General features: G+C 43.2%; 1 protein-coding gene across 1 annotated transcript in view; it reads left to right on the forward strand.

Annotated features, from left to right (window-relative positions):
- The first annotated feature begins 289 nt into the window (after nucleotides 1–289).
- LOC5501742 (intermembrane lipid transfer protein VPS13B-like) overlaps nucleotides 290–16426 on the forward strand; it is a 61190-nt gene continuing 45053 nt past the window's right edge. Inside the window, exons 1-17 of the mRNA XM_032370038.2 lie at nucleotides 290–860; nucleotides 1889–3109; nucleotides 4209–4617; nucleotides 4992–5185; nucleotides 5552–5722; nucleotides 5954–6078; nucleotides 6365–6564; nucleotides 6906–7028; nucleotides 7875–8057; nucleotides 8451–8663; nucleotides 9335–9510; nucleotides 9646–9697; nucleotides 9991–10469; nucleotides 11835–12053; nucleotides 12633–12835; nucleotides 14292–14694; nucleotides 15090–15644. Of these exons, the coding sequence (XP_032225929.2) occupies nucleotides 714–860; nucleotides 1889–3109; nucleotides 4209–4617; nucleotides 4992–5185; nucleotides 5552–5722; nucleotides 5954–6078; nucleotides 6365–6564; nucleotides 6906–7028; nucleotides 7875–8057; nucleotides 8451–8663; nucleotides 9335–9510; nucleotides 9646–9697; nucleotides 9991–10469; nucleotides 11835–12053; nucleotides 12633–12835; nucleotides 14292–14694; nucleotides 15090–15644 (5073 nt within the window). The 5' untranslated portion in view covers nucleotides 290–713. The remainder of the gene's footprint in view (nucleotides 861–1888; nucleotides 3110–4208; nucleotides 4618–4991; nucleotides 5186–5551; nucleotides 5723–5953; nucleotides 6079–6364; nucleotides 6565–6905; nucleotides 7029–7874; nucleotides 8058–8450; nucleotides 8664–9334; nucleotides 9511–9645; nucleotides 9698–9990; nucleotides 10470–11834; nucleotides 12054–12632; nucleotides 12836–14291; nucleotides 14695–15089; nucleotides 15645–16426) is intronic.

The following is a 16426-nucleotide window of genomic DNA, read 5'->3' on the forward strand; positions in this document are numbered from 1 at the left end:
TTTGGTAAATTGGGAGACTGGGACCAATAACAAAGTAAAACACTAGAGCTTTTTATTCACCATAATTATTATTGTTAAAGAGTTGGTTGCTGTCCGTTGGGCAGAATTTGTTTCTTTTGTGTTGGAAATTTCTGACTTTTTCATTGAGATGTGTCAAAGTTTGAGAAATAACGCAATTTTGTGGATTGCCTTTTTTGCCACGCAAGCGGCGATCTCTCATCTTCTTTGATTGGCGCGAAGAATTTCTCACCAATCAGCGTGCTTGATACATAAATAGGCGAGCAGCGCCTGACTATTTTGTTACACTGCAGGGTATTTTGTCTATAAAATCACATAGAGTTTGGGTCCCGAAGAAAACAAGGAGCAGTTATTGGTCAATACCTTAACAAAGCTTACTTCGTGATATTTTCCAAGCCTTCTCCTCCATATGTAGTCCCATCCGTCAAAATATTTGGCCAAAGATGAAGAAGCTCTTGTTGAAACTCAAAAGAACGACCTCTAAAACCCCGAAGCTCGACGTAAACATTGACCGAAAATTTTGCTTCAAAACTTTGGAGCTTTCCCTCCGCGAAGGTTTCAAGATTTGCAACATGTACGCCGGAGGAAAATGCCTGAAGAATGGAATTTGAAAGAAGCATATTGCTTCAAGTTGCTCAATCGGACATTAGACAGTATCTGGTTTTATTCCGAGCGAGTTTGGACTGTTTGTTAGTATGTTAGAGACATATATTACACCGCTCTTGATGAGCTATGTTGATAAATATATAAAGAACCTGAAGCCCTCTGATCTTAGTTTATCGATATGGGGAGGAGACGTTGTTCTGTACAACCTGGAGCTCAATCTTGATGTTATTGAAAAGGTACGTTCCTGGTAAAATGTTGATCGAAATTCCTAATAATGCTTGTTTATTTTCACACCTTTTCCAGCTTAGGTGCCAAAATTATGGACAACAATCTTTACATTTCCGGACAATTATAATTAATCACTAATTTACTTAGCAAAAAAACGTCAGTTCTGCCAGGTTTGGCAGAAACATTACTTTCGCATATTATGTACTTTTGCAAATAATGGGCATGGTTTATGCACTATTCATTTGATTCCACCAACCCCTGTGACGTGGGGATTTTGGCTGGCCAATAAAGGGGGTCTTGTCAGTGCTTTATCTTGTTTTCTTGCCCTGATTACCCTGGGAATGTTCCTTAAATTTGCCAGGGCTGAAATAGGATATGGCCAGGGAAATGGTGGGGGAAAGCCAAGATGGAGTTCAGTTTGAAAACCAATTTATTAAAGCAATACTGTTGCTTGTATCTTTTATTGAAATTGGTTGAAATGTGCCCCTGGGGTGTGGGAAATTTTTGTCCCCTCGTAGGCCGTGGAATTTTTTATTGACATTTGCTACCAATTTTTTATTATTCCCCCCCACTGCAGTATGCCAGGGTGGGAGGCAGTAAAAAAAGACAAGTGCTATAGTGTGATGATAAAAATCTCGGGATAAGGAATCTTGTTTCTTTACATCTCCATCAGCAACTCATCAACTAAAAATGTTGATTAAAAAAACCCAAAAGGAAAATGTATAATGAAAAAGGGATAAGCTACTGTAGATGCTAAACTTGACATGCCTCACCTCACATCACTTATGTATTTAATGTGTAGTGTTTTTACAGTCTTTATTTTACTGTATAAACTAGCTGTTTTGATATTCATCGATTTTTGATGCCATGTGTGTTTAACACACAATGTGTCTATGCTTAGTGAAAGCCTTTTGCTTGTAGTTACACCAGTTGAAACTGGGTCTTTTGCTTGAAAAAAGAAACACTCTATCCATAGAGCAAATCTTTTCATAAAGGCCTTGCCATCATTATAAATTTTGCCTTTTTCTAATTATAGGAGCTGCAGTTACCAATCACCTTCCTTAGTGGCAGGATCCACAAACTCCAAATCCATGTCCCCTGGACCAAACTTGGCTCAGAAGCAGTCAAAATCACGATAAACACTCTTGAGTGTGTGGTCCAGCTAAGGGACCCTGCGTATAAACCTGACCATCCAGACACCACAACCTCGCTTGCTGCATTCCGTGCTGAGGCCAAAGAGGCCTGTGAGGAGAAGCATCTTCAGGATCGGGGAGATCCACCACCTCCTGGTTATGTCCAGAGCTTGGTCAACAGAGTTGCTAACAATATCTCCGTATGTATCCACAATGTAATCTTGAAATATGTTGAAGACGACATTGTACTCTCCCTAAATATCAAATCCGCAGATGTCTTCAGCGTGAATGAGAAATGGGAGAGGGCATTTGTTGACATAACTGCTCCGGATTATGTCCTGCACAGAGTCTGTAGCATTTCTGATCTGACAGTTTGTCTGGATAAGAAGAACACAAGCGGTACCATTGATATGTACCAAGACCCCCTGCTCTACAGGTGTGGTCTCGCCTGTAGAATAAAGATACTCTATGACCCGCATTTCAGACCTAAGAAGACAGTCTTCAATGTTTACTGTGAAAGCTTGGATGTTACAATCACAGATCAACAACTTCCTCTATCGCTTAGGCTTATTAAGTTATGCATGGCGTTGTACTATGTAACACTGGACTTGCCTGGATGTAACTATAAGTCACACCCTGCTGCTGAGATGGTCATGCAAAAGAAAGGGGATTCCCAAAGAAGAACAAGCAATGTTAGTTTAAACTCAAATCCTAATAATGAATCAACTAATGTTCCCACTGGACCTCAGGATGACTGGTTAAATTGGGTGTGGTCTTTTGTTCCTGACACTACTGAGGATGAAGCCAAAGAAACCAGGTCCATTCCTCCTTATGCTTTGGTATTGTTTGGCTTCTACATATCACAAGTGACATTCACTTTAAAGCTCACTGAAAAAGTCAGTGAGGGATCATTCTTTGGAGGCCAAAGGTTCCAGTTCAAGCCATTTCTCAGCTTTGAGTTATCTGGTGTCACGGTGGAGGTCATCATTAAGGGGGAGGAGTTCTTTGATGCTCAAGTGGGTGTGACGTCAGTGATGGGGTGGACACATGGGGAATGTGTGTGTAAACTTAGGGATGAGTTTGCAGTAAGGGCCAACTCTGATTTGGAAGAAGTTGATGAAAAGGTAAGTAGGGTACTAAATGAAGCTAAGAGATCATGTGACTGTTTTGGTGGCAAACCAGCATGCGCTCAGGATTTAAGCACCAAAATAACAGCAATAAAAAGTAATTATTTAGCACTAACAAATAAAGCCAAAACATATTTAGGCTTATTTTCATTCAAAGATTTAAATTTTCCTAGTTCTCTGGCGTGTAGGGTGCAGCCATGTGTTTATTTTGGCCTGAATTTCAACGCAAAACGTCATGCCCCCTACTGGTATTCAAAAGACACCTTGGGAATCCAAAATAACTGTCCTTGTCAGGGGTAGATCCAGGAGTCCCATGAAGCAGTAGCATTTACTACCGTTTACTACCCATTTACTACCCATTACTACCTATTTACTACCTATTTACTACCCATTTACTACCCATTACTACCTATTTACTACCCATTTACTACCCATTACTACCTATTTACTACCCGTTTACTACCCATTTACTACCCATTACTACCTATTTACTACCCATTTACTACCCATTTACTACCCATTCACTACCCATTTACTACCCATTCACTACCCATTTACTACCCATTCACTACCCATTTACTACCCATTTACTACCCACTTACTACCCATTACTAGCATTAAAAAAAAAGCAAATAAGACATGATTTTAGAGCAACAAATAAACAATAAAGCGATGCTGTGACCTCACATTGAAGCCTTAAATACACCCAGTGGGGACCCTATTGGAAGCTGGGTGCTAGAATGCGCATTTATGGTGGTAATACATTTCTAATAAAATTTTTATCCTAAGGGTGTTGTCATCCACTGAAGTTTAAGGCCCTGTAGATTGTTCAGGAAATTAGATACAAAAGATATAAACAGATGAATAAGCTGTAACAACAATGCTTATTGTACAGTACCGTATGTTATACAGCAAACAATTGGAAAAGACTCCCAAAACTTGCTTCTAAACATGTTTGTCAAGGGGTCAACTATCCTGAAGGGGGTTGGTGAGGAATTTATTTTCTGGCTTAGGGCATGGGAAATTAACTTAACACTCTGGTGCTTTTTAAGCAGTTATAGTTTTAATATAGGTAAATGTAATTTTTTTGTTCCAGGAGGAACTGATTCTTACCATTAAGGGACCTCCAGATTCAGCCTCAGAGCCTTCTGGCTTTCTCGTCGGCTCCCTTTTCCATGCTAGTGATCAGACCTCTCTAGTTCTTCCTGAACTGGTGTTTGACATGAACAATTTCATTGAGCTGAACTCTGAGTCTTACGCCCTCAGAAGATATGGGGCCTTCTTCTTTGACTACCTTTACACCATGGAAATTGAGCCAGAAAGAGATATGAGCATTATTGGTGAGGATGAGGAGGATGGTGATATCGGAAAGATTAGACTGGTGAAAGAGTTCTCTCACAAGAGAATTTTATGTGGGCCCACTCACTTGCAGTGTACAGCTAACTTTGTCCACCGATTGGAACTTATTCATCAACTCTCTGATGATGGTACACCTGCTCGCAAAGGTTTGTTTGTCTTCCATGTATGTTTATGCGTTCCATGCTGTATCAGCTGATGGTTCTCCTTTTTTAGGCACGGTTTGAAACTTTAAAATATGAAAACTTTTTAAACAAAATAAGTTTACATCTACCGTTAATCATCTCATGATTAAATACCACAGAAAACTATCCGTTTTTTTAAAAGTCAAAACAGCACACGCCCGTTTGAAATAGCATTTACGTTTAGAGTGTTGGTGAGCATCTGTAATCACTGTTTTCTGTTGGGTAACATACTTGTTGTGGAAATCAACCATCTCTGTCTTATATAGATCAATAGCAACCAATTAAAAAAGGGGAAGCCGTGCTGTAGCAAATATGATTACACCATTATTTGATTGCAGAGAAGAGTGAGCTGTTTTACGATGATTTCATTGAGAAGCAGCTACTCGCGGGCAATATCCCTAGCCGCCAGTTCAGTATCGCCCTAATCTCCGTTACTGTCTGTATTCCTGGTGCTGATCACTGGCGTGACAGCTCATCCTACAGTGGGCAGGGCCTACACAGTGCTGGCAGCCTCCATAGCATACACGAACAGGTAACTAGATCTTTATATATGAAATCTTTGTTAAATATGCGTATTTGTTGTCTCTTTGTAACACAAGCAGCAACCTTTATCCTTACACTGTACCCCGATTAAGTTGTAGCCTACTGCACTCATATCAAAATCGACACATTTATAAGGATGGAACATCATTTTTAACTTCATTTGAGTGTAAAATTTATTATTCTACGACGTTTATTCGAGTAAAATCGTACACTCGGCCAATAATGATCCGTGGATGTCTGTAAAAAAAGATCAAACGGTTGCCTAACGATACAACAGTTTCACCTGTTTGTAATAAATACTAGTAAGCCTAGCTTGGGTAGGTCGCCAATACTGTCTTATTTTGATGTCTGACAGAGTGGAAAAAATCATCAACAAATCGCCTGTGTGCTGCATGTGGAACGACTTGAGTTGGAGACGACCACGCCCATGTACCCGACAGAGCTTGCCAAGCTGACCATGGCGAACGCTGGTCTCCCTGCCGGCAAGAACATGATGCACCATGCATACAACAACACTGTTATCAAGGTGAGAGTAAAGAGCTGGCTAAACTAGGCGATATGTCGGGTGCAACATGTAGCGTGCGACATGTCTTCTAAATGTTTCCTAGTTTAGCCATCACCCAAAACATGTAACGCGATAACTTTTGTAGGGCGCGACACGAAAACGTTTCTCAACTATCCGAGAAATATTTTTTGTTGCTGCTACAAGATTTGGTGCGCGCTACAATGATAATATTTAACTTGTGCCTTGTTTCAGGTGTTAGGTGCTGAGCTAGGACTGTCCCAGATCACCAGTGATTCGCTTGACCAGCCCGTGATCAACATAATGCCGTCTGTGAGTCTGATCGCATCTTATCATGACTGCATACTCCCAGAATCATGGTAAGAGCTACGAAAAGCGGGAAACCCTTCTCTTATTTGCCATTCACTTCAACGAGAAGTCAATGAGAACTTGAAAATAGCTTCATATTTAGCGCTCAAACCCAACTTGTTTTCATAGTGTAAAAGTAAAAATAACTAAGCCATTGTTTCTGTCTAAGCAGAAAATAATGTTTATGCTATGTCCACACGTATCCGGAAATTTCCGGTAGTACCCAACAGAATGACGTAAACGTATTCATTTTTTTTTAAAAGAAATAGGCCTTTAGGTATTTTTTTCTTTTTCCAGGGAGCACGAAGGGCTGACAAGAAATGAAGTTCAACTCGAGTTACCGAGTCTCACTGTGGGCTTCACAAAGCCTGAATTTATCCTGATGGCGAACATTATGACTTCATGGATTGTGACGCTCTCTGGATCACTCAATGAGTCGCCTGACAAGTGGAACAAAGTACCACAGGGGCTTTTGGATGTCGTGTTTGAACCAGAAAGTAAGTGCGCGTTGGGCCTGGTTTAGACGCCGTCTTTTCATGCGCCGTTCTAAATGCATCCAAATGAAGATGAAACATTCGACTTCGTTCACTTGCAGGTATTTGCATTTGGAACGGCACACGAAAAAAACTGCCTCGCATGTAGCTTCCATTTCATATTGTAAGAGCAACTGTGTGATAAAATCTCGAAATGACCATCTAAAAACATTTTTTTATTTTTTTTATTTACCAAGTCGTTTCGCAATAACCTGCCCAAAGCAACCAATGGAAATAGATACCTTCTCACAATGACAATGGCGGCACGGACTTCCGAGATCCAAGTAATTCTTATTGTTTTTTAGGTCCAGCTCTGACCAAACTAGAGGTGTTTGTCGACAACACAGAGTTGCAGTACTGTGACACAGCCGCTGTCATGTCCGTCAGCGGGTCCGTGGGCTCACTCCATGTGTCTATACAGCCAATAGGTATAGTTATTGGGATGTACGATAATGGGCGAGGAAAATTGTCAGGAAGAATTATCAAGAAAAAAACCCCGCAGTTTTTACGATCATATGCAGCACTTGACATTTCGCATGAAATCAAGGCTTACTTCCCCCGGTGTACCGATGCTTTTTTATCTTATTTGCTGGAAGATCCAGACTGCCTTGCAGCACTAGAAGGAATACCCTTACTTTAGAAACATGTTTTTTTGTTCCAGAAAATATCCATTCCCCCATAGAGGGGATTGGAAATTCTTGGGGGGGGGATTTCCAGAGGGGAGTGGAGGGGGGGGGGGGGGGGGGGGGGTTAAATGCCCTTTTTCCTTAACAGTTACTGTATTTATTATTTAACAAGGGGGGTGGAAATTCAAGAGGGGTGGGGGAGGGGGGTCATACCTCCGACCCCCTCCATGGGGGGGGGGAGGGTATGGATATTTTCAAAACTACACATTATATTCGACGATGGTTAAGGCAACACAGAGAAAACTGCATTTCTTCTTTATGCTCAATCCGAAACCCGTAGCATTTAAATCACCGAAACATGATACTCAGAAACAGATGAAAAACACCAAGGACCTTATTTTTGCTAACCGAACGCAGGAAGCGAGCGAACGTAGCACAGACAGTTTTTAAACTTTCTGTTAAACTAATTAATATTAATGTCAATACGTTTTTTTTCTTGACACACCGCTATTTAACTCCTCTACATTTTCAATATTTTCAATATCTTCAATATACCCTGTTCAACTTATGAAGTCTATTTTATTAGTGGATCCTTTCTATGGAACCTGAGAACGAGAACACTATAGTATGCTATTTTTATGTTCATAGCAAAGTCTAGAGAATCACGCACCCCCCTTCTCCAAGGACCCATAGACACTTCCCTGGTATACACAGGTAACATGTTCAGGGGGGGTGAGGGTTACCAAGTGGATCCGGTGGAGGCTATAGGTCCTGTGATGAGCCTGACCATGCAGGTGCTTCAGACACCGAATGATGGAGATAGTACACCTGGTAAGTAAAGCTTACAAATCATAGCCCAAGGCATTCTTACCGGGTTTCCTGTGTCTTGAAATGTTTTCCTGTGACGTCACAGCTCGGGACTAGGCTACCGGTCACGCGACGCGTAAGAAGCCTGCGAGCCATTATGGGTAAAATCACGGCAGTCACTAACTGTCTCGTCTCGTTTCTCAGTGCGTTTGGACATTAAGTATAGACACTTATATTTCAGTGTTTTTTTTTCTATGTTCAAAACTCAAAACTGTGTTATTTATTCGTCAAATTTGCAAATTTGGAACATTTGTTTTAATGCTATCCGGACGTTTTAAAAGAAATGAATTCAATAAAGTTTTATATTCAACATTATTTCATATGGTAGAAATCATTTGTGTTTTCCTGTGTTTTAAGCTTCCTACACCAGTAATGTGATGTTACTCCACATCAAGGGCGTGGCCATATGCCTCGACCCCATGCTGTATGCCTGGCTGGGGCACAGCCCCCCTTCAACCCCCTCGTCCTCTTGCTCAAATGCCCGTGATAGAGACACCCGAGCACAAAGGCATCAGACGTTAAGAAGGACTTCGTCGATAGGTACACCAAGAAAGAAAACCTTTGCCAGAGGTGAGAGCATGTAGGCTCAGCTAAACCAGTCAGGTGAAAATCTAGTAGTTTTGGGGGCTTGAGTGTCGAACATACCCCTATTTCAAAATACATTGTCAGCCCAAATGGCAATTGTCAAATGGCTGTGCTACCATCCAAAATTACCAAGGAACTCCTTATATTTCGTTAAAAGCAGGAAAATGTGAATAACTCGCTCGATTAGTTTACTTACTCTTTAGGGGTTATTATACCTACAAGCAGAGATTCGCCTTACAACTACCATTTGCCATTTGCACCGACGTTTATTGAAAAAGGTGTATACAGCCATTTCAAATAAGGTTGCACTCGAGAGTCCATAAGAAATATTTAAATGGCCTGAAAGCCGTGTGAATGTTAACAAACACATGACCAAAATGCTGCAACTTTTCAAAGATGGATTTGCTTTTATTTACGCTTGTTTGATCATTTATTTGATACCCATAGAGCACTGCGGGCTACGACACATGGATTCTTCGAATAAAGCCTTATTTGACATCGGTGTATAAAAATGTATTATAATAAAATGCATAAGACAACTGCAAATTGGCAATCTAATGCTACTGTTTCTATCCCCCCTATCAGTGGTTCGTTTAGGAGACAATACGTATAAGGGCATTAAAGCTAAACTAATTTAAAAAAAACTCGTTTTGCAGGTCACAGTTCGGTTGCTTCACCTATCAGAGATAAAAAGACTCGCCGAGAGAGGTCTGGCACTAGACCGAGTCCCGGTGAAAGGACTGGGGAGAGTAGTGTGAAGACTGGAGAGAGTCGGACATTTGAAGCCTGGCTTTACGACAAGCTGTCAATCATCACGTCATTTTCACTACAGGTAGTTTGTTGTCAAAGCATAGTGATTCTCCCTACCATTGTTACATGTCTTCACTGATTTGGATGAGAGAAAATGGTGTATGTCAGTTTGTTTTATCACTATAATTATGAATGTCATTGTATTTTTTTATCTTAGGTTGACATTCGGAGTGTTATTGCTTTCGCTCCTGAGGCCAGCCTGCCGTACCGTAAGTTAACTTTTTATTGTTTTGCCAATATTAATCTGGAATGTACCTTTGGTACCATAGCCTTCAGACTTCTCTCCTCCAGTGACGCTCAGCCAAAATGCCGTGGTATCTGGAGTGACGCTATTTCTCCAAAATGCGATTCCGAGGGTGTTTGAAAATAGCGTGATGTGACTGTGTTACAAATGAGGATTAGCGTGAGATTCCATGACTCGCGTTGCCCCTCGATGTCTCTAGTTGTTAACAAACATTATGACGATTTCTATTTGATGTGTATTTTAATGTCTTTCTTGCAGTGTCTGGAACTCAAACGATCACACACAACCTCTATAACCTGGCCCACAATGGCAAAAACAACCTTCTTCCCACCACGCTAGTCACGTGTCTACCCTGTGTGCAACTCAACAGCGCAGGGCACACCCACATCCCGGTGCGCCAAAAACTACCCCTACACCTCCCCAGAGAGCCAGGGAAAGACGGTAGCTCCACCCTTCCTTGGACGCTCAAAGCGGACAACTTAGCAGTGTACTCTGTCCATCGCTCCTCCTCTGGGTTACCTGTGGTGCATAGCGTCTTAGCGCCTGTGGGTTCTACGGCGGTACTAGCGTCAGCAAAGTCTTCATCCGGGACTTATAGCCTGGGACACCCCCACCCTCCCCTTGCTGGGCTACATGGTGCGAGGACGTCGAGGCCTGAGGACCACAGGTTTCCCACCCTTGGTTTTTGCGTGCACACGGACTTCACCCCTGTTGTAGTGGAATGTTCAAGGAAACAGGTTCGTAGGTCCAGGAAACAGGCTCGTTATTCTAGGAAACAGGCTCGTATTTCTAGGAAACAGATTCGTAGTTCATCGTAGTTCAAGTAAACAGGTTCGTGGGTCTTGGAAACAAGTTTGTAGTTCAAGGAAACAGGTTCGTTGTTCTAGGAAACAGGTTCGTTGTTCTAGGAAAAAGTTGCATTCCCTTGCGCTCGTTCTAATCTCCCATAGATCATGTAGACAAAAGAAATGTTTGCTGGGGCTGGTTTGATATGGAACATTTCTATACAGATCGTGTAGATACGTTTTTATGTGTACCCTTTATCCTACAGATTGTGTAAACGCGCCATTGTGTGTTACCCCTTCATCCTACAGATCGTGTAGACGCGCCTTTATGTGTACCCTTCATCCGGAAGATTGTGTAGACATGTACCCTCACCGTCTAGTTGTGTCTCTGTCATTTTGCAGATCGTGTAGACGCGCCTTTATGTGTACCCTTTATCCTGAAGATTGTGTAGACATGTACCCTCACCGTCTAGTTGTGTCTCTGTCATTTTGCAGATCGTGTAGACGCGCCTTTATGTGTACCCTTTATCCTGAAGATTGTGTAGACATGTACCCTCACCGTCTAGTTGTGTCTCTGTCATTTTGCAGATCGTGTAGACGCGCCTTTATGTGTACCCTTTATCCTGAAGATTGTGTAGACATGTACCCTCACCGTCTAGTTGTGTCTCTGTCATTTTGCAGATCGTGTAGACGCGCCTTTATGTGTACCCTTTATCCTGAAGATTGTGTAGACATGTACCCTCACCGTCTAGTTGTGTCTCTGTCATTTTGCAGATCGTGTAGACGCGCCTTTATGTGTACCCCTTCATCCTGAAGATTGTGTAGACATGTACCCTTAATCGTGTGGTTGTGTCCCTTTCATTTTACAGATCTTGTAGACGCGCCTTTATGTGTACCCTTTATCCTGAAGATTGTGTAGACATGTACCCTCACCGTCTAGTTGTGTCTCTGTCATTTTGCAGGTCGTGTAGACGCGCCTTTATGTGTACCCTTTATCCTGAAGATTGTGTAGACATGTACCCTCACCGTCTAGTTGTGTCTCTGTCATTTTGCAGATCGTGTAGACGCGCCTTTATGTGTACCCTTTATCCTGAAGATTGTGTAGACATGTACCCTCACCGTCTAGTTGTGTCTCTGTCATTTTGCAGATCGTGTAGACGCGCCTTTATGTGTACCCCTTCATCCTGAAGATTGTGTAGACATGTACCCTCATCGTGTAGTTGTGTCTCTGTCATTTTACAGATCGTGTAGACGCGCCTTTATGTGTACCCTTCATCCTGAAGAATGTGTAGACATGTACCCTATTTAATTCAACAGATCGTACTTCTTTCGAATCTTCTTGAACCCCTGCTTTACACCATAGTCTCCCAGTTGCCCGTCGGTGACGTCACTTCCGCTCCCAGCATGCCCTCCGCACCTGCCAAGGTCTTGACACGGACTTTGTCCCAGGCTTCCTCGTCTGCACTGGATCAGGCAGACCAGGAGAGTCTTCATTCTGGCAGCGAGTCTTCAGCTTCCTATACCCAGGTTCCTGCGGTAAGAGCAATGTCAGGAACATGTTTGAGGGCGAAAAGGTTGGCTATTTAAAAATACCTGTAAGGCAAGCATCGAGTGGTCAGTGTTTTCCCGTAAAAGCTTTATGTAAATTTTGATTAAAAAAAGCCGTTCTAGAGGTTTCTTAATGCAACTCAAAATAAAGGTCATTATACGTTATCTATAGCGGGAAAATACCCGGTTGCGTTTGTAGTATAGTAAACACAAAATAAGCCGAAAAATTTGTAAGTAAAACCGCATTTCGCCCCATATGCTGACGGGCTAACAAACTGGGCCACCTTGTGTGATCTCTCACCTTTGCTGGAACGGCCTCGACTCCTGTTTGAGACATGGCCTTTTTTTTCTGTTGGCCCTTGATTTGACTTTTTGAACGTATGTTGGCTAACTAGAAGCGTGTGTTTCTCATTTTCACGAAAGGGCTTTTTTAAAACGAATTAGGATTCCTATTTTAGGGCGCTTAGATCGTGGTTGATATCGCGCTAAATGAATACTTAATTTTTACGTGTGCGCAGTAGCTTTCACTTTAACGGTATCATTTATGTCCTACTTGATTCGTTTCAGCAAGCTCGCGACGTCAAGGTGTCGCTATGGTTACAATGGACACTGCCTCGATGCGTGGCTCATCTGTACGGGATGTCTGCGCACTCGCCAACGTGTGTAACCGCTGACCTCGAGGACCTTACCGCGTTCATCGATTACCAAGAGACTCAGTTGCAAATGCAATACAAAGTGGGAGCATTTAACGTCACGCACTCTCAACAGAGGTGAGTCCTTAGACAGCTTTCAGCGTCACACTCTCTCAACAAAGGTTTGACTTTAGACAGTTTTCAGCGACACGCAATCACAACAAGAGGTGAGTTCTTAGACAGGTTTCAGTGTAACGCATTTATCGCAGAGGTGAAGCTTTAGACAACCTTCAGAGTCACGCACTCTCAATAAAGGTGAGGCTTTAGACAGCTTTGAACGTGACGCACTCACAACAGAAGTAAAGCTTTAGACAGCTTCCAGCCTCACGCACTTTTGAAGAGTTAGGACTTTAGATGGCATTTAGCGTCACCCACTCAAAACAGAAGTAAGACTTTAGACAGCTTCAGCTTCACCCACTCACAACAGAGGTAGAACTTTAGACAGCATTTATCGTCACCCACTTACAACAGAGGTAGGACTTTAAACAGCATTCTGCGTCACCCACTCACAACATAGGTAGGACTTTAGACAGCTTTCAGCTTCACGCACTCACAACTGAGGTGGGACTTTAGACAGCTTTCAGTTTCACGCACCCACAACTTAGGTGGGACTTTAGACAGCTTTCAGCTTCACGCACTCACAACTGAGGTAGGACTTTAGACAGCTTTCAGCGTCACCCACTTACAACTGAGGTAGGACTTTAGACAGCTTTCAGCTTCACGCACTCACAACTGAGGTAGGACTTTAGACAGCTTTCAGCGTCACCCACTCACAACTGAGGTAGGACTTTAGACAGCTTTCAGCGTCACCCACTCACAACTGAGGTAGGACATTAGACAGCTTTCAGCTTCACGCACTCACAACTGAGGTAGGACATTAGACAGCTTTCAGCTTCACGCACTCACAACTAAGGTAGGAATTTAGACAGCTTTCAGCTTCACCCACTCACAACAGAGGTAGGACTTTAGATAGCATTCAGCGTCACCCACTTACAACTTAGGTGGGACTTTAGACAGCTTTAAGCTTCACCCACTCACAACTGAGGTAGGACTTCAGACAGCTTTCAGTTTCACGCACCCACAACTTAGGTGGGACTTTAGACAGCTTTCAGCTTCACGCACTCACAACTGAGGTAGGACTTTAGACAGCTTTAAGCGTCACCCACTTACAACTGAGGTAGGACTTCAGACAGCTTTCAGCTTCACGCACTCACAACTTAGGTGAGACTTTAGACAGCTTTCAGCTTCACCCACTAACAACTGAGGTGGGACTTAAGACAGCTTTCAACGTCACGTGCTCTCCAACATAAATAAGGCTTCAGAGGTAGAACTTGGGGGTTTGTGCAGCGTGAGGTATTTGTGATGTAAAAAAGAAAATTTAGGAATGCGCTGTAAATTTTATTTTAAAACCTGTGTTTTGTCATATGCTGCCTTTTTCAGGCTGCTGCACAAATGTTTGTGGGCCCAACTGTGGTGTTTTGCATTATCTATTTAACTCCCGAAATCCTCTCAATATGGAAAACTTGTTTTTCAGAGATGGTTCCTGGAGCCCTGGGCCTTTTAGTGGCATCATTTTTTCCTGCAAAGACATTCTTTCTCGTAAATCTCCATTCAACGCGTCCTCGCGCATTTCGACCAGCGGTTTGAACCCTGAAAACTCGCCCCATGGCCCTCACGGCTTTCTGACAGTCAATTACAAGCGATCAAGTCTTCATTTGAAGCGACAGCGCTCCGTGAACGAGGGGTCTGGTACTGAGCGCGTGACAGAGAGCTGTTGTAAGCAGCAGCATGAAGTACGGGTCAGCGTACAGCCGTTTGATGTGGTTTTATATATCCCGGCAATCATTGCAGCCGTCGATATCTTTGATTTGAGTGTTTGGGACAAGTTTGGTTTTCTCAGTCGACAGGATTCAGGAGTGGCCGCCAAAAACTACGAGGTTAGATCCCTTTCATTTGTTATCTTCAAACATCAGTCTCGTTTTAGTGCCTACTCTCGAATTACCCCTCTCCCTCCCCCCAGAGCCTAAATCTAATATACGACTGACCATTTGATATTACACGGCTGTTATTTCAGCGGCCGTTTTTTTGTGATTCTATGGAATCATTTGATACCGTGTGTTATTTTAAATTCAAGTTTTTAATACATACACGTAATAGATGTTGGTTACTAATAAACTTATAAGATAATTTTCTAGTAACATGAGAAACCGACCTAAGCCACTCTTACCGTTAGCTTATGTTACTCTCCTAAGCCACTCTTACCGTTAGTTTATGTTGATATTGTCTAATCTCGTAGAGACTAATCCGAAATCTCTTTTCATCCTTATTTCAGCATTTGAAAAGCCAGAGTAATAGAGACCCAGATGATGGGACCACCTACTCCGCCAACCTTCTGCCCCTCCTCTTCATCAACATGCGGGACCTGCGAATCTTCCTGCCCACGTCACCGGGACCTCCTGCTACCGACCACACCCATCAACCCCCTGCACCCTCTCATATGGATGACCACACCCATCCAACCTCTGTACCCTCTCATATGGATGGCTACACCCAGACACCGGATGTACCCTCTCATATGGATGGCTACACCCAGACACCGGATATACCCTCTCATATGGATGACCACACCCAGACACCGGATATACCCTCTCATATGGATGACCACACCCAGACACCGGATATACCCTCTCATATGGATGACCACACCCAAACATCGGATGTACCTACCTACAGGGACGACTTGGTAGTCGTCCACCTCTCGTCCATCAACTCCTCTCCACACCCTGACAACCCCAACAGTCGCCTGGTTTTGCACAGAGATCTACACGAGCGCTTCTGCCGGTTTGGCCGTAGTAGCCGCCATGCTCTTGGGTATGACCTGCATGAGGTGAGAGCCAGATTTCTGTGCACACCTATTCCGAGAAGCGTTGTCAGTGCGAACGGCAAATGTCTATTGGCATTGGTAGTTCTAGGGCAGACGGATGTGCGAACGGCAAATGTCTATTGGCATTGGTAGTTCTAAGGCAGACGGATGTGCGAACGGCATATGTCTATTGGCATTGGTAGTTCTAGGGCAGACGGATGTGCGAACGGCATATGTCTATTGGCATTGGTAGTTCTAGGGCAGACGGATGTGCGAACGGCATATGTCTATTTGCATTGGTAGTTCTAAAGCAGACGGATGTGCGAACGGCAAATGTCTATTGGCATTGGTAGTTCTAAGGCAGACGGATGTGCGAACGGCATATGTCTATTGGCATTGGTAGTTCTAAGGCAGACGGATGTGCGAACGGCATATGTCTATTTGCATTGGTAGTTCTAAGGCAGACGGATGTGCGAACGGCAAATGTCTATTGGCATTGGTAGTTCTAAGGCAGACGGATGTGCGAACGGCGTATTTCTATTGGCATTGGTAGTTCCAAGGCAGACGGATGTGCGAACGGCATATGTCTATTGGCATTGGTAGTTCTAGGGCAGACGGATGTGCGAACGGCAAATGTCTATTGGCATTGGTAGTTCTAAGGCAGACGGATGTGCGAACGGCATATGTCTATTGGCATTGGTAGTTCTAGGGCAGACGGATGTGCGAACGGCAAATGTCTATTGGCATTGGTAGTTCTAAGGCAGACGGATGTGCGAACGGCATATGTCTATTGGCATTGGTAGTTC

The sequence above is a fragment of the Nematostella vectensis genome, chromosome 8 (genome assembly GCF_932526225.1).
Source record: "Nematostella vectensis chromosome 8, jaNemVect1.1, whole genome shotgun sequence".
In the NCBI taxonomy this organism is placed as follows: Eukaryota; Metazoa; Cnidaria; class Anthozoa; order Actiniaria; family Edwardsiidae; genus Nematostella; species Nematostella vectensis.